General features: G+C 39.5%; 1 protein-coding gene across 2 annotated transcripts in view; it reads left to right on the forward strand.

The window, feature by feature from the left end:
* The window catches only part of ADAMTS18 (ADAM metallopeptidase with thrombospondin type 1 motif 18), a 63,567-nt gene that overhangs the window by 29,306 nt on the left and 10,214 nt on the right, over positions 1–24,047 (forward strand). For both annotated transcript variants that reach the window (XM_017839143.1, XM_017839144.1), the window contains exons 5-16: positions 2,542–2,741; positions 3,408–3,491; positions 4,425–4,584; positions 5,225–5,330; positions 9,093–9,230; positions 10,506–10,659; positions 11,680–11,775; positions 12,788–12,936; positions 18,483–18,655; positions 20,565–20,695; positions 20,833–20,956; positions 22,028–22,272. In XM_017839143.1, coding sequence (XP_017694632.1) covers positions 2,542–2,741; positions 3,408–3,491; positions 4,425–4,584; positions 5,225–5,330; positions 9,093–9,230; positions 10,506–10,659; positions 11,680–11,775; positions 12,788–12,936; positions 18,483–18,655; positions 20,565–20,695; positions 20,833–20,956; positions 22,028–22,272 — 1,760 coding nt within the window. The remainder of the gene's footprint in view (positions 1–2,541; positions 2,742–3,407; positions 3,492–4,424; positions 4,585–5,224; positions 5,331–9,092; positions 9,231–10,505; positions 10,660–11,679; positions 11,776–12,787; positions 12,937–18,482; positions 18,656–20,564; positions 20,696–20,832; positions 20,957–22,027; positions 22,273–24,047) is intronic.

The raw sequence follows: 24,047 nt of genomic DNA on the forward strand, positions 1-24,047 counted from the left end.
CCGTGGTCTTGTGTCTTACTTACTGTTCCTTCCATGACTGCTTGTCCAAATTCAGGATTATTCATGTCCTCTTGAGCTTTTACACGGTGCTTATTCCTATAATAAATGAGAGCACTTGGAACACTGTATTTTCATAACCTCCTGGGTTAGGGGTCTGAGAAGATATTATTGTTACTCCTGTCTTATAAATGGGACTCACAGGCACAGGAGAGGTCAAAAATAATCATTGCTTCTGGGTACCAAATCAAGAAACTGGGTTTTTCTTTAAAATATTTATCATATACATGCTTTTGTAATTCATTTAACTATACATATATATGTATATTCATTAATTTCAGTTACAGTTATGAGTTCTTAGCTGCATATTCAAGCTGGGTTTATGTTAAATGCAGAACATGCAATTAGCATCCAACTGTGATTAGTGTAAGTGATTTACCCATCTTAGGAACTCTGTGTCAGACACACTGTAAGGATTTGATTAAGCAAGATGGCATTTAATTACCCACAAAACTCTTTTCACATCTTGTGGTCTTTAACTTCATGCAGTACATACCTATAACCTTCTGAGAGAAAGGAAGGAGTTATAAACAAAGCAACAGACTTCCAGATCCAGCCTTGATTAATCTATAGAACAAATCACTGAATGAATGCAGTGCTACAAATAAAATCACATGTCATTGTTTAATTTAGTAGGGGAAAATATAGGATGCAGAAGAAATCACTCCACTAAAGGGAACACTCCTTCTATGAGTATTTGTTTTTTTTTCTTTCTTCTTCCTCCCCTCCTTTTTTTTTTTTTTTAGGTGGTTTTAAGTTTTTACATTGTTTTCCTGGTCTTCTTCTGAGATCTGGAGTCATATCAGTTTGAAATTTTCAGCAAAATCCAGTCTAGTCACCTGGAATAGAAGATTTCAGCTCAAATGAACAAAGGGATGGAGAATTCGGTCTGACAGAAGGCAGTCCTCTGCTATTAACCCTGCCTAGTCAAGGTTAATTTATCCTAACCTAAGAATGAAATCAAACTTGCTGAACAGTAAGAAGGAAGAGCACATTGCCACTTTTGGTGTCACAAAAATAGCTTGTCCCACTCACCGTCTTTCAAAATTTCATGTGTTGGCAGTTTGTAAACATTAGAAAAGCCAGTTACTCATCTTCCAAACTCTCCTTCACAACCTAAATGTTTTTAGATCATGAGAATTAGCTGGACTGTAATCAGTAAATCATGCATGAAGCATTGCCACTGCTTATGTCTTATTAGTAGCAGTGCAGTTAATTCAAGAGCAAAACTTCACTGGTCATGGATATTTGTGTCCAAAGCCTTGAAGTTGTATTGCCTTCCAAACAGTATTTGGACACTGATGTACCTTGAACTGAGCTCTTCTCTCTTGGGTGAGGATTCTCATTATGTCTTGATGTGCTGCCAGAAGAGAAATGTTCTTTGAACTTGTATAGGACAATTGTTTATAATGTGATACATTTGAAAATCTTACTAGCACAGTCCTTTGCAATGTTAAATGTACTTCAGAGTGACTGAGTTCTTGAAGGCAGACCACTGTTGTGTGTTCTGTGGTATCCTTGATTTCCCAGTTTGGCATGGAAGGAAGTAATCTGTGTTTTAGCTCTGTCTTTGGAATAACTTTCCGATGAGGCACAGACAGGATTTTTTTCATTACCTGAGGCTCCCTGACTTGTGTCGTGTTACACCCTGTGTCAAAAAAAACCCCTATTGTTATCCAAAGATTAGGTTGAAGTGGCCTTTGAGCCACTTTCTTGATGCAAAGGCAGTGTAGGTTTATGCAGCAGAAGCTGTGGATAGCAGGAGCACTGCAGGATATGGGACATAGATTTCTTTTCCCACTTTCTGGCTGTCTGAGTAAATGGAGTAGAGACCATTCTCTAACTGTGCCATTGGCCATGCAATACCAGCCAGAGGGAAAAAGTGCACCCTGGCAATGGGATATGCATTGCCTGTTGTCAAGCCCTCCTTGCTGCTGCCTGACATTTCCCTGTATTAAATAAATATATTCCCAGCAGGAATAATCTCAGTGGCAGACTCGCATAGAAGGCTGATGTCAGTCACAGTAACAGGCTGGCAGGAATCTTACTTGTGGTGTGTATCTGCTTTCTGTACTGACCGTGGACATCTGTTCTGGAAAGGACTTTTTTGCCAACTGCTGTGTAAGTAGCACATGCCAAACACCTCAGGAAGTTATCAAAAGGACAGGAAAAATGTAGATACTCTGTTAAAAATTCTGTTGTGTTTTTTTGCACAGATGCTACCATTTTATTAGATTAATTCCTTATTTCAAACTGCTTATTGCATACGAATGTGGTTCTCCCATTTCCTTCTCCCCCTGTAGCCATCCTTCCCTCAGGAATGAATCGGGTCTTTTTTAATAAACATGGAGGAACTTAGCCAGAAGTATTAAATCACATGCTGTAAAAATAATCTAAGGCTCTAAACCTGTGATACTTCATTTTCTGATGAAACAGTTCATGGGTGATCTGAACCCTTTCCAAAACAGTTTTATTTCCTTTTAGATGCACCCAAGCCACCCACAGCAGAGATGTACATTCGCTCGGACGAGTACGGGACTTCTGCGAGGTTCAAGAGATCATCTGCAAAAATTCAGAAAAATGGAAGTCTAAATGTTGAAACCCTTGTTGTGGCGGATAAAAAAATGTTGGAGAAACATGGCAAGGAAAATGTAACAACGTACATCTTAACAGTCATGAACATGGTAAGATGTAGTGTAACTGAAGTGCGTTTTCTCTGTTGGAATAATGTTGTGTCAGAGCAGGTCCTTTTGTTAGTAGTGACACCAAAAAGAGCAGCCTTATCTAATGTATTACTAATGTAAAAAAGCCTTTATAAATAGATCTTTAGATTATCACAGCTCTGGAAACAGTACTACAGAGTAAAAAAACTGGAACATATTTAAAATTTTAAAGTAGTTCCTGTGTAGTACAAAAAAGGCAGATACTCTGAAATCGTCTGTTTTATCTGATGTGTCTCCTTGAAACAAGCATTTATTCGAGAGAGCACAAATTTATGTTCATAAAATTGATATAACTAGAAATATATTTTCCTGTGTGGCTTTGCTCTTTACTTTTGTACTACAAAACTTGAGCTTGAACTTTGACCTTGATTACATTTGATCCAGGAGACCAAGGACAGAACAAAGCCCATTGAAGTCAATAGATGGTTTTCAAGTTTTTCAATAAGTGTAGTGGTTTGGGGCATAATTCTTCTGGCTTAAGCTCTTTTGGATTAATCCTACAAGGTATATAACTCCATTAATTTGTATTGAAAATTCAAGTCCAAAGCAATAACTCAGTACATATGTTTAATCTATTAAAAAGTATTATACGTGTAGGTGATATTTCCTCTCCAATAATCGTTGCAGGTCTCTAGTCTGTTTAAAGATGGAACAATTGGAAGTGATATAAACATTATTGTTGTAAGCCTGCTTCTTTTGGAACAAGAGCCGGTAAGTTGTGTTGGAATTTTCGTCTCAGCTACTTCATTTGCTCCTGTTCACTGGGAGCACTGGGTGCTCCCATGTTATGTACAAGGTTTCTTAAGACATAAAACATGAGAACGGATTAATATCACAAAAACCTTCAAAATGACACTTTCTGCATTTCACTGCTTCTTGGGTTTTGATACTAAATTCCTTCATTTCATGTAAATGTTCTTTAGAAACGTTGAAATGCTTCCAGTGAGACAAAACTTAACAATTTCCAGAGTTTTCTTGAAGAGAAATGTCTGGAATGAGAAATCTCCTTAATAAGTGATTAAATAAATAGAAAGATTTTGAACTGGGCTTTCCAGGGTGTTATGATCAGAAGTGGCTGGAATAAGAAATCTACTTAATAAGTAATTAAATAAGTAGAAAGATTTTGAATTGGGCTTTCCAGGAAGTGATGATCAGAAATGGTAAGGATCCAAAATTCCCAAACTGAAAATAGCATGAAACAAAAGGTGGGAGTGGAGCCAATTCTTGTGTCAAGAGTGCTGAGACAAAAGAAGACAAAATCTCTTTTGCTGAAAAGAAATTTGTGATGGGTTGATCTACTTGGATTATACTTTTCCTCCCCAGAAATCACCAAACATTTTAATCACAAGATTGAATATGGCTTAGTGTTCAGCTTTCTCAGGAATCAAATATATTTGTGCACTGTAATTTCAACCACCAACTTTGGAAATATCTGTGTGTCTTGGGAGAGGTGCAGTTTTATTTTACAACTGTAAGACATTCACTCATCAACTGACTCAGTCATCACATGGGAACACATAAGTTTATGTAGAACAAATACAAAAAAAATAATTCCCTTTTCCCTGACCAAATTCTATTCTTTCAACCCCCTTTCTTGAGTACTGATGGAAGCACCTTGTTTCTGTGTCTCTGCCACCCCTGCAGGGTGGGTTATTGATCAACCACCACGCAGACCAGTCCCTGAACAGCTTTTGCCAGTGGCAATCTGCCCTGGTCGGGAAGAACGGGAAGCGCCACGACCACGCCATCCTGCTCACGGGATTTGATATCTGCTCCTGGAAAAATGAGCCCTGTGATACCCTAGGTATGATAGCAAGCACGTGCTGAAAACTTCTGGGTGTCCACAGCAGAAACTGAAATGGTTCAAAATTTAAAAAGTTGATTTTTTGCACATGCTGTCAGCCTCCTTGAAGAGGGAAGAGCAGTATTATTTTTGCATGTTTGTCTTTGAGGTACCTAGAAAAAAAAGGGTATTGCTGGTATCATTGCCCCAGAAATGGCAAAGTAAGCTTTCTGAAGACACTCTTTTGGATTGTCACCCCTTCAAGGAATATTTTTGATTTTGAGATTATTTCTGAGCTACTCTTTCCCTCTCCCCCTTTTTGTGACTACTCGCCCTTTTTGAATGGAATTCCTCCCTAATTTGGGAGCAGTAAAGGCATGGGAGGTGGGATGAGAATAATCTTTACAAGTAAAGTGTAGTTTGAGAGATGAGGTTAGACTTAAACTTCTTATTTATTTTTTATATTGTGTTATATTATAATTTAAATTTTATACTTTATCATCCAATAAAAGTCTGCTGTAATTCCTCCATGATAAACCTGATAAAGTAAATAAGTGTCTTCATGCACCGAAATAAACTGGCTTATTAGGACCAGTGCAGATGATATGTGTGTTTGGAATTCTGTAGAGGAACAAGCTATTTAACTGCTTCCTTCTTTCAGGATTTGCACCCATCAGTGGCATGTGCAGCAAATACCGTAGTTGCACCATTAATGAAGATACAGGCCTGGGACTGGCTTTTACTATTGCTCACGAATCTGGACACAAGTAAGTTTCTTCTTCTATAAACAAATGTGTAAGTGAATGGAAACATCACAGTTAATATAAATCATTTAAATAGAGATCATTTGGATTGGCTGATTCTACATATAGATCATTTGAAACCTGGAGAGTGGTGAGGAATGGAGTTACATCCAGCTGGTGACTGGTCACCAGTGCTGTTCCCCAGGGATCAGAACTGGGGCCAGTCCTGTTGAGTACCTTTATCAATGATGTGAACAAGGGGATCAAGTGTCCCCTCAGAAAGTTTGCAGGTGACACCAAGCTGGGTGGGAGTGTTGATCTGCTGGAGAGCAGGAAGGCTCTGCAGAGGGATCTGCACAGCCTGGATCCATGGGCTGAGGCCAGCAGGGTGAGGCTCAACAAGGCCAAGTGCCGGGTCCTGCCCTTGGGTCACCACAACCCCCTGCAGCTCCAGGCTGGGGCAGAGGGGCTGGAAAGTGCTGGTTGTGCTGGGAGTGCTGGTTGACAGCGACTGAACATGAGCTGGATGTGCCCAGGTGGGCAAGAAAGCCAAGGGCACCTGGTCTCTATCAGGAATAGTGTGGCAGCAGGACGAGGGCAGTGGTTGTCCCTGTTTCCTGGGCACTGCTGAGACACCCTGAATCCTGGGGTCAGTTTTTGGCTCCTCACAACGAGAAGAACATGAACGTGCTCGAGTGTGTCCAGGGAAGGGAACGGAGCTGGGGAAGGGTCTGGAGCAGCAGGAGCAGCTGAGGGAGCTGGGGGGGCTCAGCCTGGAGAAAAGGAGGCTCAGGGGGGACCTTCTGGCTCTGCAACTCCCTGACAGGAGGGGGGAGCCGGGGGGGGGGGAAGGGGTCGGGTTCTGCTCCCAGGGAACAAGGGACAGGAGGAGAGGAAACGGCCTCAAGCTGTGCCAGGAGATCTTTAGACTGGATATTTGAGAAAATTCCTTCACCAAAAGGGTTGTCAGGCATTGGCACAGGCTAATCAGGGATGTGGTGGGATCATCATCCCTGGAGGGATTTACAAGGTGCTTAGATGTGGCACTTGGGGACATGTCTTAATGGTGGCCTTGGCAGTGCTGGGGAAGTGGTTGGACTTGATGATCTTAAAGGTCTTTCCCAACCTAAGATTCTATGATTCTATGACTCTGATTTATGGAGAAATATATAATGATTAGGCACTGGGTTTCCATTTTATTTCTATTGTAGTAAGACTGCAATTTTCTTAAGAACCTGCTGTCTCTCATACAAAATCAGTAATAATCTTCCATGGAGTTTCAGCTATTCTTTAAATTGTTGAATTAAATCTAAAGAAAGTGATTAGGTTTTGCTCTGCTGTTTTTTTCCAAATAATTTTGAATTTCTTTTTCACAACTTTGTGCGTGGTTTTGGTTTTCAGTTTTAGTGTAGTTCAGTCTGGAGTCTGTCTCCCCAGTGGCAGTAGAGGAGCATAGTTTTCTCTGTGTGGTACAAACCTGAAACCTAGGTTCAGATAAAGCATAGGAACTTTATTTTGAGCAGCAACATTAATGCACAGAATATCTTTGAAAAGCAGTGGTGCTGCATTCTGCTGATTGGTCAAGGCATGGAGCCTTCTGATTCTGCATGACTGAATCAGGACTATTTAGTTTTCATTGTACAAATATGCTCTGCAGTACATACTATGACCTAATGTCTACACGAGTGACCCTTTCACAGGTACATCTGAAGAGAAATAAGGAATTAAAGAATAATCCAGCTACCAGTGAAGCCTGTGGGACTTGTGCCAAAGCATTCAAAGGGACTAAATATGTAAAATATGTATTGTTTGATCCTCCTGTCACACTAATGCAATTTCAAGACCTCAGTACATTTTTATTGATCAATATTAGGAGAGAATCAGGCACGTAGCTTATTTTTCAAGAATTATCCCATTTAATCTCTTAATAGTCTCCTCCCTTTTTATTTTCTTATTTGTTTTGAGAGATTATGCATGGAAATTTTTAAAATTTTTCTTTTTTCTTTTTTTTTTTTTTTTGACTGCTGCCTTTGATTCACATATTATTCAACCTTTCTTTGGTATACTTCCATACTCCTGTCTAATAAAATGCACCAAATCTCCTGGGAAAAGCCTGTGCCAGATAGAAAATGTCTTTATGACCGTTTGCTTGTGTTCATGTTCCTGAGACTACCTAGTATGTGATGTAAGACAACAGAATTTGGTTTCTGTGATACAGAGATTCCTGGAAGAAAAAAAAAAAAAACAAACCTGTGACAGCCTTGGAGGTCCACTGTGAATATATTAACCAAAGGGTTTCATAGGAGGGGAATGTTGTATAATGTACAGAACACACTCTGTGGTCCACTGACAAGCTTCAGTGGTTAGACATTTTAGTGGTTTGTTAGACATTTTAATTGTTTTCTTTACTTTGTGTTTTTACCTGAAAGGTTAACAGTTCCTCAGAGCCCATTGTGTCACTGGGGTATAAACTGGGGATTCTCTGGCTGCAGAGCATGGGAACAAATTATTTTATGAAGGATTCTAAAATATAGGCCCAATTGGTACTTCTTCTGTTCATTTATAGAAAGAGACATATATTTTAGGAAGTTTGGAGCCTCAGCTGGTGGCAACACATGCAGTAACACTGATGAGCCTGTAGTGATTTATAGCAGTGGAGGATTGAGTCCAGTAAATTAGATATTCCCTGCACATGCACAGACTACATTCATAAAGTCGCCAATGTACTACAATATTGAAGTAACAGATGATGAAACTTCTCTCCAAAACACTTTGAAATCCACAGATGTCCCGTACAGTGAGTAAATACAGAACAGTGAAAGGAAAGAGCCTGAAAATTAACTTTATTATATACATAAAATCCCCATAATTCGTCATTATAACATGGGGTTTTGATATTATTACTTATTATTCTTTGTATCATCCTAACACCTCTCCTAGTGAGAGCAGGGCCTCATGATGCTCAAACTGAGCAAAGAACCCCATGAGAAGCAGTATTCCCACTGAAGAGTTAAATTCTAGACAAAGTGAATGACACTGTATAACAAAGGTGAGGGGAAAAAAGTGGTTTGCTTGAGATAATATTGCAAGTTAATGGCCAAAATTAGAAAAATAATATTTTTATATTCACACCTTGTATTCTATTCATTCATGCCCATTTTTTCTGCTACATGTTGAATGCAGCTCTATAGCTCTTCCCCCCTGTTAGGAGGGCAGTTAAGGTATATTCCTGTGGCTGTGTAACACAGATATTTCCCTGGATTCTGATCACCATGCCAGTCATGCTAACAGGCATTATCCCTGGGCAGAGACAGGCTCACACTGCGTGTTTTAAGCTGACAGATTCATAGGCAAGTACAAATGTGGCTGAACATAAGCTCCACGACTTCCATCCATCTCACCACGGAGCAGTTCTCCTTCAGGAATGAGAAATGGGTAAACTGTGCAACTCTGGGCACAGTCTGCAGCTCTGGTACCTCTGGACAGTGTCTTGTCCCTGGTCCCATTGCAGAGCTCCTGTGCAGCACCAGTGTGGGTCTTCCTTGGAACNCATCAGACAATTGTGTGATGACAAAAATTTGGTGTTAATTGGAGCTTGTTTCATACTAATAGTCATTTGTATGGTGCATTATGTTTTTATCCCTTTGGAATGAAAGGCATGAATCCCACTTTCCCTGTGGAGTTCAAGCATAGTGCTGTTGCCCTGAGAGTGTTTCTTTTGCCTCAAATTTTGTCTTGCTTCTGTTTAATTTAGACTTTTGCTCTCCCACCTGGTTCTCTTTTCAGCTTTGGTATGATTCACGATGGAGAAGGGAATGCTTGTAGAAAAGCTGAGGGAAATATTATGTCTCCCACCCTCACTGGAAACAACGGCGTGTTTTCTTGGTCTGTTTGCAGCAGGCAGTATCTCAACAAATTTCTCAGGTAGGTCACGTGGAAATCTGGGCTGGTGCCAGGGGGTGCAGCTTTAGTAACTGGGCTTGAATTCTTGAACAGCATAAAAGTTACTAAAGTGTGAAATACACCTCTTTTAAGATGTGCTCTGGCCCATGTGGTGTGTGAGCCCACACACCCAGGCTGCTGAAGCACAGAGGTGGTGTTGGCATGTAAGTGCTTTTGTCCTGCTTTGTTTCAAAAGCATGAATTTCACCCTCCAGGAATACCCTGCAGTAATGACTGGAATATCATTCTTTCCCAGGCATTCCTGTCAGCAGCTGAGTTTATTAGAGAATTAGTAGGAAGTGTACACAAAGGAGGGCAGACACAGTGGTACCAAAGTCGTTACAAAATGTGAATTAACATTAGTGGCCTTTCTCACTGGAGTTTCTCTCTTGATCTGACTCCTGACAGGAGTAAAGGACATTCTGCATTTTTCACATCCTGTTTCTGAGAGAAAAAAAAAAGGAAAAAGAGAAAGATGCCAATTATTTCTCCAGCATGTTGACATAACTCAGTGATGCTTTTAAAGGAACTGTTTTTCAGTCAGTGTTTAATTCATCATTAAATTAAACTTTCCCTTATTTTTTTTTTGTCATATGCGGGTAGACTACACAATTACTGAAGAATGTGTAGGCAGTGCTGTGACCAAGAGCAACACAGGCATTTTAGAAGTTAATTCCTTAGAGTGAGAATCAGGCATCTAAGTTGTTCTGTGGGTCTGATCCTTGAATTCCCAGTCAATATCGCTGAGTAGCAGCCAGGAAAGGTAACAGAGTTCTGGAGATTTTTTTCCTGCTGCAGTGATGCAACATATTCTGAGTACAGAAGAAAATTGCAAACTAAAAAGTCACGGGTCAGTCAATGCACAGAAAGCGAATTCTGGAGTGGGACAGTGTGTCTGCTGATTATGTGGATCCCTGATTTGGGGAACCCATTTAAGGGAAAGAAGCAGACTAGGTCACCTTGCTCTTGGTTACCCAGGAATAAAGGGAGGAAAAGAATTTGACATCATTCTTTCTTGTTGTCACAACAGTCCCAAAGCCTGGAAATTCCTGCTTCCTTAAAACTTTGCAGGTCAGGCTACCAACAAGATGTCAAGATCTTTTGGCTCCTGCGAGCAGATATTCTCATTTCAGAGCATACCTCTAAAACTAGTTAAAGGTACTGTATACCATATTATGTATTTGTGCTGGTCTGTAGCAAATTAAAATATTTTGATATAAAGATCATAGTCATGATTAATTTACATTCTCATTATAGTACAGCTCAAGCTGCCTGCCTGATTGATGAACCTAAGCAAACAGGACAGTATAAATACCCTGACAAACTGCCAGGGCAGATCTATGATGCTGATACCCAGTGCAAATGGCAATTTGGAATGAAAGCAAAACTATGCAACCTCAGCTTTGTAAAGGTACCTATCAATATACTTTTGAGAAGTTAAATGACATTGGAGAACTGACGTACCCTGAAAAAGTACAAGTAATACAGTGTTCTTCAGGGGCCTGGGCTGTTTCCCTGCCTTATCTTGCTTGGCAATTTGCTTTGAAGGTACTGGCCTCTTTTGAGGAATATCACAGTCCCGGGGGAGTTTCAGAAGGAAATGTGTTCTTTCCAGGAGTCATAAGGAGTGCAGCTGAATGCATGTGAGCCATGGGCCCGTGCCTGCTATGCTAAGGGAAATTAGCAGTTTTGATCAAAGCTTGTGTGGGGTGGGGGGTAAGAAGGACTAAGTTTTCTTGTGTTTTACTTTTGTGCCTTTACAGCAAAAAGTCTGGAAGAGATCTATAGGGTTATTTTAGAGCAACGAAATATTCTTGACTTCATGATGAAGGATTAATTTAGATTAAATCATTATTTTAGCGACTGTTACACTCCTTACTGATCTCTTCAGAGAAGGCGTTTTTTTAAATAATCTGGGATGCTCATTCTGAAAAGAAGTATCGTAATTTCTTTTAGTTCTTTTATTATCCAGGAGTATTTTGATTTATTTTATGCTAACTACATTTATCAGGGGATGGCAGCTGTGTTTCTTCTACAGCTAAGACAAAGAAGAGAGAGTGAACAGCACTATGCACAGGCTGCCTTTCCAGATATCTTGTGTGGTTTAGAAAATCTTGTGTCTTCACAGTATTATATATAGTCCCTGTAGACCTGATGAACTTTGCCTTGAGCTTTTTAACACTGTTTTTGTTCTGTTATAATCTCACACTCAAATAGTTTTTAAAAATATATAGTGAAATGGTGCATAAACAAGAAGGCAATGTACAGGATATGACTGTGCTATGAACCTTAAACCAGGGCTTTTCTGAATTCAGGAATTTATTTGTATGTCTTTTAAGGTAGCAAAGGCATGTATCATTTTTTAATCTTTCTAAACACCAGGAAATAATGGGAATCATGAGTACTGTAGTGAGTGTTTCTTCCTTTTCAGGATATATGCAAATCTCTCTGGTGTCACAAAGTGGGGCACAGGTGTGAGACAAAGTTCATGCCTGCAGCAGAAGGAACAGCTTGTGGTATAAGCATGGTGAGTTGTTTTATAAATACAACAGTGTCATTCCAACGTGGCTTTAGACTGTACTGGGACAAATACAAGCTCCCATCAAAGCCAGTTTTATCCATACACCCTCAGATTTGCTGTTGTGAGCATCCAGATTGCTCTGTAAAAGCTTCCCTTGAGATGCATAGTCAGGACGGGTGCTCACAGTGGTACCTGTCTGATGGCAGGTGTGATGCCTCTCCCACGGAGCTGTGGGATAAGGTATCTCTGGCATATCTAAATCACTTAGAAAATACATCAATTATAACAGAAGTCAGATCAGTGCTTCAAATTCCACTCTGATGTGAGCATTCCTCAAGCTGTAATATTTGCTATACAGACTAAGGCCATTATGCCTTTTTATTGGCAACAGTGATCTCCACTAAAAGCACTTATTTGTTTGAGCCAAACTTGCTAATTTACTCTCATTTTATTTGTTTGTATTTCCTCTCATCTTGTTTGTTTGTTTGAGTTATTTGTTTGAGTGGAACCTTCTAATTTACTCTCATCTGTAGTTACCCAAAATATTTTCTTTTCTTGTAATGTTTCTCCCAGTAGAACACTGTTTTGATTTTCAGGTTACTGACAAATGTTCTATTTTGCTTTTTCTCTTTGTGCAGTCTTTCCTAATTGAATCATAAAAGGGAGAAATTCTAGCAGGCTGTTTGTAAATTACATGGGAAATGTTGAGGCTCTGCAGCACAGGACCATAAAATAAGATGGATTTTTCTTGGGAAGAGTGAGCCAAAAAACCACTCTCCAAGAGAACACTTTTGAAAATTTTGTACCTCAGAGATCTTCAACTCAGAACTTGGAAAAATTTTAGGACATTACTTACCTATACCATTGTATGGAGCAATGTCCTGCTTCAGGGTCCTTGTGGGTGACCTTATGTTTATTTTGGTCAAGCACTGGAGATTTTAAATGTGGATTTTTAGCGTTTTACATTTACTAAGTAGTGCTAACTCTGATGGGGTGTTTTTTGGCATTCCCTTGGCAGTGGTGTCGAAGAGGACAGTGTGTGAAATACGGGGATCATGGCCCCAAGCCTGTGAATGGCCAGTGGTCAGCCTGGGCCGAATGGTCAGAGTGTACTCGCTCCTGTGGAGGTGGGGTCACGTACCAAGAAAGACACTGCAATAATCCAAAGTAAGACATAGATATGAAAAGGTATTATTTTTATACTAACTGTCTATGTTTTTAGAACAATACATTAACAGAGTCCGTTTCCTTAGGGAATAATGTGTGTGGATATGTTTGTATGACCTTTTTTCCATGTCCAGTATGACCAGGCAGTGTCTGGAAGACACAACTGTGTCCTGGTGCTAGAAAGCAGTGGCTGTCTGGAGACTTGCTGGAGTACAGAACATCTGCAGCCTGACTTTGTCCTTTTATTTTGTGACACTACATTTCATGAAATACCTGCAGAAGTAACGAAGCACCATACAGACATATTCACACCTAATAGTCTAAGAGCAAGGGGAAAAGGTCTTAAAAGCTATTAAGGCTTCTAATGAGATCATATTATCCAGGATAATAAACCAAAAATGTTTAAAGTCAATATCAAAATGGTTGTAGACAGATGTCTTTGTATGTCTGTCATGTTCTTGGCATCCTTTTATGTTTCGTGGGTCAGACTAAAAGTGCTGAACCCTGGAATTGTGTGCTAACTCATGAAACATTTCTGGTATTTGCATCTAATTGATTTCTTATCACTGTAAATGCTGCTATTCCTTATAATGGTATTTCAAAGTAGAGGTAAAGTGTTATCTGACCAGCATCTTTCCCAAGTATTCAATTCAGTGCAACTTACAGGAGAAAAAAGGATGTCACTGTTTTATTTCATACTCAAATTCGGCAGGCATAGACACATGTACTCCTCATTGCACACAATAAAAACAGCATTTAAACTGGAGTAATAAAAAACAGAGAAAATATGACACAGTTTATATGAGGCTGTAAAGAAGCCTCACACCTACTATACAGTGCTGCAGTAATAATATCCACGCTTCATATACTATGTTATAGGAAAATGTGAGTTAGTTAAAATAGCCTTTATTACCCTCAGTCAAGCCAATTTTTGCAGATCCATAGCAGAGCATTTTCTCAACCTTTTCTCTTGTTTCTCAGTATATTTTGATAAATAAAATTAGTTGGATAGTTTCTTTTATTAAGCTGCTTAGCAAGAGAATGCAGGGTCTCAATTACAGGGGATATATATATATATATCTCACAGAATCACAGAATATGCTGAGTTGGAAGGGACCCACAAGATCATCGAGTCCAACTCTTAGCCCTGCACAGGACCATCCCCAAGAGTCACACCATGTGCCTGAGAGTATCAATATGTATATTTTGGTCTTCCTCTTTTGGTCCCTGTTTTCCTTGCTAAATTTGTATGTGTGCTCACTGTTCTTTGCATTTATTCATAAACCCTCCCTTGCTCTCCTGGTGTTACAGGGGAATGTCCAGTCATGGAAATGGTTCAGTTTGGTGCACTGGTATAACTGGTAAGGATTTCTAAGGTCTTCAAAGAGAAGCTCTTCAAAATGAGGTGTGTCAGTCCCTGTAGCATTATGCATTTAGAACTTGCAGTCAGAGTATTCTGTCTGTTCTAATATAAGTAAAAACTGATGCAAGGCTCAATGTAACCAAGTCAGCTTGATGCCAGAACTGGATCTTGTTTACACCAGGTTTAATTTCATTGTATTAGTGATAACTCAGAGCAGAGACAAGATAGTATAATTCTCTCAGTTACAGTGATGGAAGGACAGGACTATAACTAAGCCACACAACAGTGCTCAAATATCCAAGTACCTGTATTTCCCATCACAGCATTTTGTATAAATGTGGAATAATAAGAAAAATAATACCATCCATTTTCAGTGTTACACCACATGGAACGATTTACAGCCTAGTTCCTGTTCATTGTTCACCTCTGTAACAACAGAGAAACACAGAATAATGATTCCTTTCTTTTTGAGCTTCTGAAACATATTTCAGATGTTTATGTGTTTCAGTACATATATGTATATTATTTTATATGTGATATATTTATTTCACTTTTCCTAATCCAGATTTGTGTAGGAGCTAATGTTTATTTTGTTCAAAAGTTTCATAGACGATTTTGGACAGCAAAATTTTGTAAATGACAAATAATGAAATTTCTGTAAGAGACAAGAACAAAGGGTGTGGATCTATGAAGAACTGAGTGAATTCTTATGAACATCAAGGGAAATAGCTCAGTTTCTCGTGATTTTAAGGGTCACCCATCTTACCAGAAACTTAAAGACAGGTGAACTACATAGGCTGTTGTGTAGGAAAGTCTTGTTACCTGTGTGTGTTTGTGAAATTCTCCTCTTGCAAATAATATCCAACCAGTTCAATTCCCTTTCTCTGGCCAATTTGCAGACAGCCCTTGTGGCAACACCCACAACAGTTTTGGGTATGGCTTTGGAATTGCCACCAGAGTTGTGCACAAATTCACACCAACAAACACCCGTGGGGGTCACCTGTAGTGCACAGAGCTGGGCAGATTTGCTAAAATCATTATGTTTCTGTAAATTGTCACAGTGTAATTTCATGGATCTGGTTTTCATACACCACAACACTTTACAATTGAGGTGCTTTTCCAAGATAGAAATTGATTGCATAATTTAGCTGGGAAAGAACCTGAAGAGTGCCCGAGAGATTTAAATTAATACCTAAATCATATCTGTGGGACTGCATCCTACCACTTCACAATAGTGCATTGTTCAGCAAGAGCAGAATGGAGTTATAGGCATGTATGCAATCAAAACTGCTCAAACACATTTTAGTCTTTAGGGTACAATATCTGTAACAGTGATTACAGACAATGCAGATGTAAACTGATGCAAAGTAATGATGCCATTTAAAATGCTTCTGAAAAATGACGACTGTGAAAGACCTTGTGGACCTTTCAGATTAATGCAGAATAAAGTAGCTTCGTGACACTATCCTAATACAGCCACAATATGAGCAGAATTGTTCTTACTTGAATTTAAATGATTACAAAACATGAAAAAAATGGGAGTCCAGAATTTCGATGTCTCAATTCCTTTGATATTGCATAAAATACTTCCCTTGATCAGATGAATTCCAGGATTTCTCACTCTCTATGTTGTGTTCAGTGAATAGCACATCACATAAAGTCTGCCCTCAGAAGGACACCGCAGGATTAATTTAAGCTGCTCTTGTAGCATTTTAATAGTTGAATCTTATGTGAGGTGGAGTATTTACATCTTTGCATTTATAGTCCTTTTCCAAATCCATCTTTGGAGATTGGGTTTTTTTCTGCTGGCCTTTCTCACTAAACTTCTCCCTTTTCCAATTATCCTCAGCAAGGCCTCATGCATGTCAACCTGTGTATGCCAGCACTGGGGAGTCCACAGAGGGATGAAAGCTTTAGGCTGTGTCTGGATTAGGAGCACAGTACCACTGTAAAAATATTGGAATACCCTCCGTGTGCAAGGCATTCCATTGTAAGGGTGGCTCCATGAACAGTTTCTGGAGGCAGTCAACTCAAAATCTACTGGTGGTAGAAACATCCCCCAAAAATTGTGATTTTGTCAGTGTAGATAATAATCTTGCCTCAGAAATTTGGGTTTGTGGATCTCCATCTAGTTTCCTGTGAATTACTTAACTCTTACTGACATCTTGTTTGTAAAAATGAAGGTGGGGAAGTTTCCATCATTCTCTAGCCAACAGTTTCAGTAATGGGAGTGTACTGTAATTTTAAAATGCTGTAACAGAGCTGGGAAACAGAATGCCTCTTTCAGAGCTTCCCTAGTTTGAGGGAATTTTATCCCATCCTCAAATGCAAGAGTGCAGCTAGAAATCATGACCAAGCCATAAATAATTCTATTATATTGCTTGTTTGGTGGCATTTAGTTGGAAGGAGTTTGCTTCTTTTCCTTACACTAGAGCAGATTTGTTCTCTGGGGCTGAAGGAGGTAAAAAATCTTACATGTGCTGAAGCTGTAAAGAAAGTCTGTAGAGAATTGAGTCAGGACCCAAGGGTTTGGCTGCCTTAACTCGAAGCTCTCACCAATTGCACAAAGTCAACATAGATACTCCCTTACTTCACTGATGTTTCATATCCTCCCAACCCTTCATAGACTGAATTGCCACCAACTAGGACAGAAAGTTTGACTTTATTTTAAGACTTTCACCATTATACCCAGCGTCAGTAGCTAGCAGGTGGCCTCAAGAAAAATCACGGGAAGTTGTGTGGTTTTTTTTCCACAGCACATTTTGCTTTAACCCAGTTTTAAATACAGCAGGAGGTGGGTTTCCATCTCTTCCTCTGAAAGACTGTTTTTTCCCCCCAGAATTCTGGAAAAGGCAGATACTGGGTATTCACAGCCGATTCAAAACATAAAAAAGCAAGTCCCAGCTTGGTTAGAGGGTTAGACATAGGAGGGTTAAAATTTATAATAAAGCAAACAGAAGCACCTGGATTTTCTCCTCCATGTTCCACTGAACTGTCTCCATGTTACTCAAGGCATGACCGTGTCAAGAGGGTTGCATGGGATACTTGAGTGTGGGGAATAGTTATAACATAGTGTTTAGGGATATAAACAAACAATACATTGCAAATGTCTTTTATACTGTTATTATTTTAAATTTATATTGTTAGTTAATATATTACTGTTTTTCAATATCTTTTATATTATTCTAGCTTTTTTTCCTTGTTTGTAATATAGGCAAGCTGTCCATGGAAGTTTATAGCTTGTCTTCCAAGTGTGTATGTTCCCTAATTTTTAAAAAATCATTATATAAATGAGTGCTAGTGCAGCTTTGGTACATTTCTTTTCACTTGATGCAAGAGTCATATAATACAACGAGCAGTTCCTAGAACTTGGTGTTTTGAAGATTTGGCTCAGGACTTGCAGATGTGTATCTGAGCACTGTGAAACTGCCCAGGTGACATCAGTGAATTCCTAAGTTGAAAAGTGCAGCTCTTGCATTTTGCATTGTTTTTACAGTGCCTGTGCCCAGATGAAAGAGTTAAAAAATTAGTATTCAAATAATGTAAGATACTAGCAAAGTAATAGAATAAGCTCTTTCCATTCTGTCCAAAATGAAGGGAAATGCCCAGGTAAGGTTTGCTGAAGTGGATGTGACATGTTTAAAATGATCCCTGAATTCCAGCATTTTCCTAAAGCAGCATGACCATGCACAGTCTTTGTTTCCTGTGTTTAAAAGAACATTTTTTCAAAACGGTTTACAAAAGAAATGAACAAGCAAATGTAATCATTCATTCTCTTTATGTTTGACCAGTGTTTTGTTATCCTTTATTAACTCTAATTGCAATAGATAATTCTTTGCACATGTTCCTGGGTTACAGCAGAGTAAAAATAGCTCTATAACAAGATTGAACCAGGCCAATACCAAATAGCCCTATAAATTTAAATTACTGAAAACATGACTCACCTCAATGGTTGCATCTTTGCTGAGTTTGCAGTGATCCAAGAAGATAATTCATGGCAACTGCTTTGCTTGGTTTTAGGAACCATGAAAATTAATGGCCCATGTAAGAAATACTGATCTCCCAGGACAGTCCATCCAGTGCTGTTCTTTGTATTCTCATACACGTGTAACATGCCAATCACACAAAAAGGACATTTTGCAAAAAATCATTTTTTTCTCCTTTTATTTTTTTTTTTCCCCAGGCCACAGTATGGTGGCAAATTCTGCCAAGGTTCCAGTCGTGTTTATCAGCTGTGTAACCACCAGCCCTGCCCAGCAAACAGCCTGGACTTCCGTGCCCAGCAGTGTGCAGAGTACAACAGCAAACCCTTCCGGGGCTGGTACTACAAGTGGAAGCCGTACACCAAAGTGGAAGGTAATTGTGCCCCTCTCTGAGGGACACACAGGCACAGGGAGCCCTAATTCACCCGTGTTCTTTGGGCAAATATGACCCCGTGTAAGCAAACACACACAGCCAGTTGGTTGGTTTGAGATGTGTTTGCTTTCTGGCAGAGCTGAACCCAGCCTCCTGTGTGATCCTGTGGGGACATGCAGAACTGATTGGGGTTGGGAATCCTAATCCTTGTCCTTAGTGTGACTCCCTGGCTGTTGCTGCCCCCCTCTTTCATTTTATGTTATATTGGTTAGTCTGAAACCCAACCAAAACAATTTCCATGGGTTTTTCAGCATGGGAAATGTAAGCTTCCACAATAACACTACCAGAATCTTCCTTCCTTTGGAATGTTCTCAGATTTCAAAACGTAACAGCAAGTCAACCTTTTGACTTTTCTGCTGGTATAGTCCCATGGCAAGTGGAAAAACAAACAATGTACTGGCATACATTTTTTTAAAGTCATCTTTTGCTAAGAGATCTTTATCAAGTTCAGATCTCAATAACTATTTATTCTTCTTTGTGCAAGCAAGTTTATTTTTACTTTATGCATCTTAATTTTGTGGGTATTTTGAGTCAGTATTCACTTTTATCAGAGAAAACAAACATTTTCTCCGGTTTGAAAGCCCAGTTTGTAGCTGCAAATCGTTGAATAAAAGTGTGTGGATTATATCACATTGTAGCTGCTTTGTTTAGCACCTGTACAAATTTGCTTTTGATGATAATAAGTATCTAATTAAATATATATACACATATATATACAAGTACACATACAAGTACATGGAACTTTCATTGATAGCCTGATTATATTGTTTTCAAAAGTCTTTGCAGACAGTTTTTTGGGTATTTAGAAACCTGTGTCCTAACAGCCAATGTGAACAGAGGAAAGAAGTAAAATGATTTCACAGCTTAATAGAAATAAAGGTGGCCTACATTGGTTTTAAAGGTAGGGGCTGCATTTAGTAAAAGGAGCTTAAAATTAGGGACAATACATGTAATTTTCCAAAGTGAGGTGTCCCCCAAGTGACTCTGGACTTGAAAATGCCTGTCCTTGCTCTCTCAGCTGCTTTAAAAATCTCCCCCAAGATCTACATTTATAGACCCGAAAACATGAGCTCGTTTTCAAAAGTGTTACAGGTGCTTTTCCTCTCTAAAAAAGGGCTATTGGAAATCCAGCTGCTGACTCAAGAATAAAAAGATACTATTTTGAATCCAGTTTCATGTTCTTCAAAACTTAGTTGTGCGTTTTATTTGTTGCACTTACTGTTTGTATTAAAATTGTGATAATATTTACGATTGCATGACTGGTTTTATCTGTGCAGAATTAACCAGCCCTTTATAAGCATAACACACCATCCATGTGTAAGAAGAAATTTGACAATGGCTGGGATTTGTTGGAGGGAAAATGCTTTTAGCAGGGGGAAATCTGGCCTCAATCCTAGCTTTCAGCTGAAAATTTTCAGCTGATCATTTTACCGTGTTATACGTTTTCCAAATTTTAACCGAACTTCAAATAAAATTATTACAGTCTCCCATTTCTCCTAATAAAAATGTAGTTTGAACCTGTGGAACTGAAATCAGGGCACAGCAGCAGAGCTGAGGCAATGTGCATCTTTTCAAGCTGGGTTTGAATTCTTGGTTCTGTGTGCAGACAAGCAAACCCACGTGTGCTTTTAATATAATATAATACAGCATATTATAAGCTACTCTGTTTAATTCTATTTCTGCCCATCTTGGTGTCCTAAGATGTCTCCACACACAATTAATCCTTGTAGCTTGTCCTTTAGGATTCACATGAAACAACAGCAAGGTGATTTTTTTTTTTTCCTTTAAAACTGTGCTGCAGGTCTGCTGATGCTTCCTTGTCCTTTTTTGTTTGTTTGTTTTTCCCCAGAGGAAGACAGATGTAAATTGTACTGCACAGCTGAAGACTTTGACTTTTTCTTTGCAATGTCCAGCAAAGTGAAGGATGGAACTCTGTGTTCTCCAAATAATTTTGATGTTTGTATTGATGGAATATGTGAAGTAAGATAAAATTAAGTTTCTTACAATCCTATTGTCTATTTTTTTTTAAGTGGGCAGTTGACTCCTTTATGGAAAATGCAGCTGTTTCTTCAAATTCCCTTGTGTCTGAGTCCTTCACTTGTGCCTTTTGGTTGCAGCAAGTAGGGTGTGATCATGGACTTGGTTCCAAAGCTGTATTGGATGCTTGTGGAGTTTGTAAAGGAGATAATTCAACGTGCAAGTTCTTTAAAGGCCAATACTTGATCCAGCACAAAGCTAATGGTAAGGAAAACTGTTCCACATGATCATCAACTCACTGCTCTGCTCTATCCCCATGTAATATATTTGACTCCTTGCTCATTTGGGCAGTGGCTGAGGGTCCAGATGTGAGCTGAAAATCACAGGGAGAGTGAGAGGAGAGTTCACATTTCTCCTGTTTCTTGGTAACACAAAAGCTATGAGAGTAAGTCTTGGTCAGTTGAGCATTCCTCTTGTTTCTTAAGCCACATTTTCCCTGTACGTGTGAATTTCCTCTTAAAAGAGGTTTTAGTATTCAGACAAGTAAAAAAATAGCTGTCAGCAGCTCTGACTGCAGTGGGAGTGTAGAACATATAAAAAGCAATACAGAGCATAACGCCAAACATGACAGTATTTCCGTGTCTATTTTCAAATTAAGTTGCCTGGAAGCTGTCCAGCTGATTCAGTGGAAGATCCAGTCACTGGGAGGTGGACTTTTCTTTAGTGGAACTGTCACAGGCTTCTTGGGAAGTAATCTCACTGTGCTGCAGTTTCTCAGGCATAAAATGAAGATAAGATTTCTGTACCCAAGGGGGTATTTCGAGGGTCCATTTACTTCTGATCATAAGACATGTCAATACTGCAGTAATATAGGCCAGGAAATTGGTCAGGATATAGTAATAGAGCACTGGCTGGCAGCAGGGAGATCCTGTGGTATCCAGGGCTTTGTGAAGGCTCTGTGCATCCCAGTGGATCTTGTCTGTGATGGTAGCAGTACCTTTCAACTGCTGTAGGGAACTACCAGGAAAACTTGGTAAAACAGTTACAGTGGAGCCACCTTTAGTGTGTTCTGCATTTTTCTAAGGTGAACTTGATTTTTCTTGTCTTTAATCACAAAGAAAAAATTCAGGGATTGAAATATCTCAGAGTTACTCTGATTGCAGGCTCCATAACGTAGCAGGGTTAAAATCAGAACTGGTTTTTCCTTGTGAAAACTTGGTGGACCAGAGCAGCTGTCTTAATTAAACTGCAGTAATTTCAGATTGGCTCACAGATGATAAGCCACCTCTGTCTGTATGACAGCTGCAAACACGTTGCTTACTTCTTTCCTTCCAGACTACTACACGGTGGTGACGGTCCCGGCCGGAGCGCGCAGTATCCACCTCCAGGAGCTGCAGATCTCCACCAGCTACCTTGCAGTCAGAAACCTGGGCAAAAAGTACTATCTGACAGGGGACTGGACAATTGACTGGCCAGGAAAGTTCCCTTTTGCTGGGACAGTTTTTGATTATCAACGCTCTTTTAACCGTCCAGAGAGTCTCTATGCCGCGGGACCGACTAATGAGACGCTGGTCTTTGAAGTAAGATTTCTTCTGTTTATTCTTCCCCTGATGTCCATTACAGAATTAATAACGACAGCTGGAGCTCTGCACTGGAGCTCTCAGCAAGATTAAAGAATAGTGTTGAGTCACGATAGCATTCAGGCTTAATTGTGTGGTCCCGCTGGATTGAAAGGCCTTTCACTGCTTTATCAACGTCTGGAGTTTAGTAAACTGTCACAAACTCAGGGAAAAGGAAAGGGCATAAAACACACATACAGCGTCATTTCTCAGTTGCTGCACGATGGTGATAGAGATTATAAATGCATCCCATACGTGGTATACAATAAAACCCAATAATGTAAAAATTAAATGTAACATTATGTCAACAACTCAATGGTAACAGGTTCAAATAATGCTTCTGAAACTGCAGGTGCATGGAGCAATTTTCACATCCACCTTGGAACACAGTCAAAGTACCACACATAGTTTCCTGTAGAATTTCCCTTGATTCAGTTGTTTTATTATATATGTTTATCTCACAATCAAATTCGTATCACCTGCTTTGTCTGCCAGATGTCCTGTGTTGAAACTATAGTTAGTAGAAAGGAAATTTGGTACTTACATTGTTTGTTCCAGTTTTACAATTTCGAAATTGGCCACTACTGCTGCTGTTCTAAGGATAATCTCTTCCTGCATTGGTTTACTTAACTAGATTTTCTTTTAAAATGCAGCAGAACATCTGAGGGTCCATTTCTGGCTGAATCACTGAAGTCTTTGCTCCCTGTTAGCTCTGTTAGTTTGCCTGCTTTATTGGAAAGCTCTGACAGGTCTTTGGCTTTGTAACTCAGCTGTTATGTCTGTTCTATGAATCCTTCCTTCCCTGTGAGAAGGAAGGAGTCCTCTCCAGAAGGGATTCAGTTCCTTCCCACCCCTTCCAGCAATACTCAGGTTGGTGTAGTGCACCTGGAGAGCAGGGGAGCGAATGCTGTACCCCCTGTCTGAGGCAGCATCCTGCAGTCCTTCCCCCCATCCCCTATCCCTGTCACTGAAATCCACTCCCTGCAGCCTCAGCAGGGAGCCCAGATCTCTCCATCCCACCTCCTTACCCAGCTTGCTTCTGCTGAACCAAGAGAGAGAACAAGCACAGATTGTGACATGAAATATATCCTTCAAGGATTGCATAAACTTTCACAAGTATCCAGTAAAGTGTTTATTTGGAATGCTGAAGAGCTTTACTGTTATTCATACTGACTGAGTAATGTACTTAAACGTGGCTTTAAGAGCCACTGAGGGCCATGGACCATGAACACATGTTAAAGCACTTCAGGGTGAACACATGTTTTAGAATGGACAGTTTGACGTGGGTAAAGGGTGTGTATTTGCACAAATTGCCATCATAACTCTCAATGCCTTTTTAAAACATTTTTCTCCATTGAAGAAATTTCATTTTGGGTATGTGTGTTAGCAGGGATCTTCCTTTAGTCCAAGGAAGAGTTTGGTCTGAAAGTTACAGACATGCTCCCCTGACTGCAAATCAGCTCTAAAACAGCCTTACACCAGAGAAACAACCACACTTACAAATACTGTGAAATGTTAAGCTGAGCTCTCAGGAATCTTATTTGTCATAACACAAAGTAGATTTGAGCTGTGTTATTATGGAGTTAAAAGTATGAATAATAAATCTCCTGCAAGACGACTTGGCTGCATATTCTGCACATACTTTGCAGAATAAAGATTAAAGAAAAAAATTTTAATGCCAAATAACACTTCTATTTTCATCCTATCAAATTATGCTAAACTGTTTTATTAAGATG

The sequence above is a fragment of the Lepidothrix coronata genome, unplaced genomic scaffold, assembly GCF_001604755.1.
Source record: "Lepidothrix coronata isolate B3197 unplaced genomic scaffold, Lepidothrix_coronata-1.0 Scaffold379, whole genome shotgun sequence".
Classification (NCBI taxonomy): domain Eukaryota; kingdom Metazoa; phylum Chordata; class Aves; order Passeriformes; family Pipridae; genus Lepidothrix; species Lepidothrix coronata.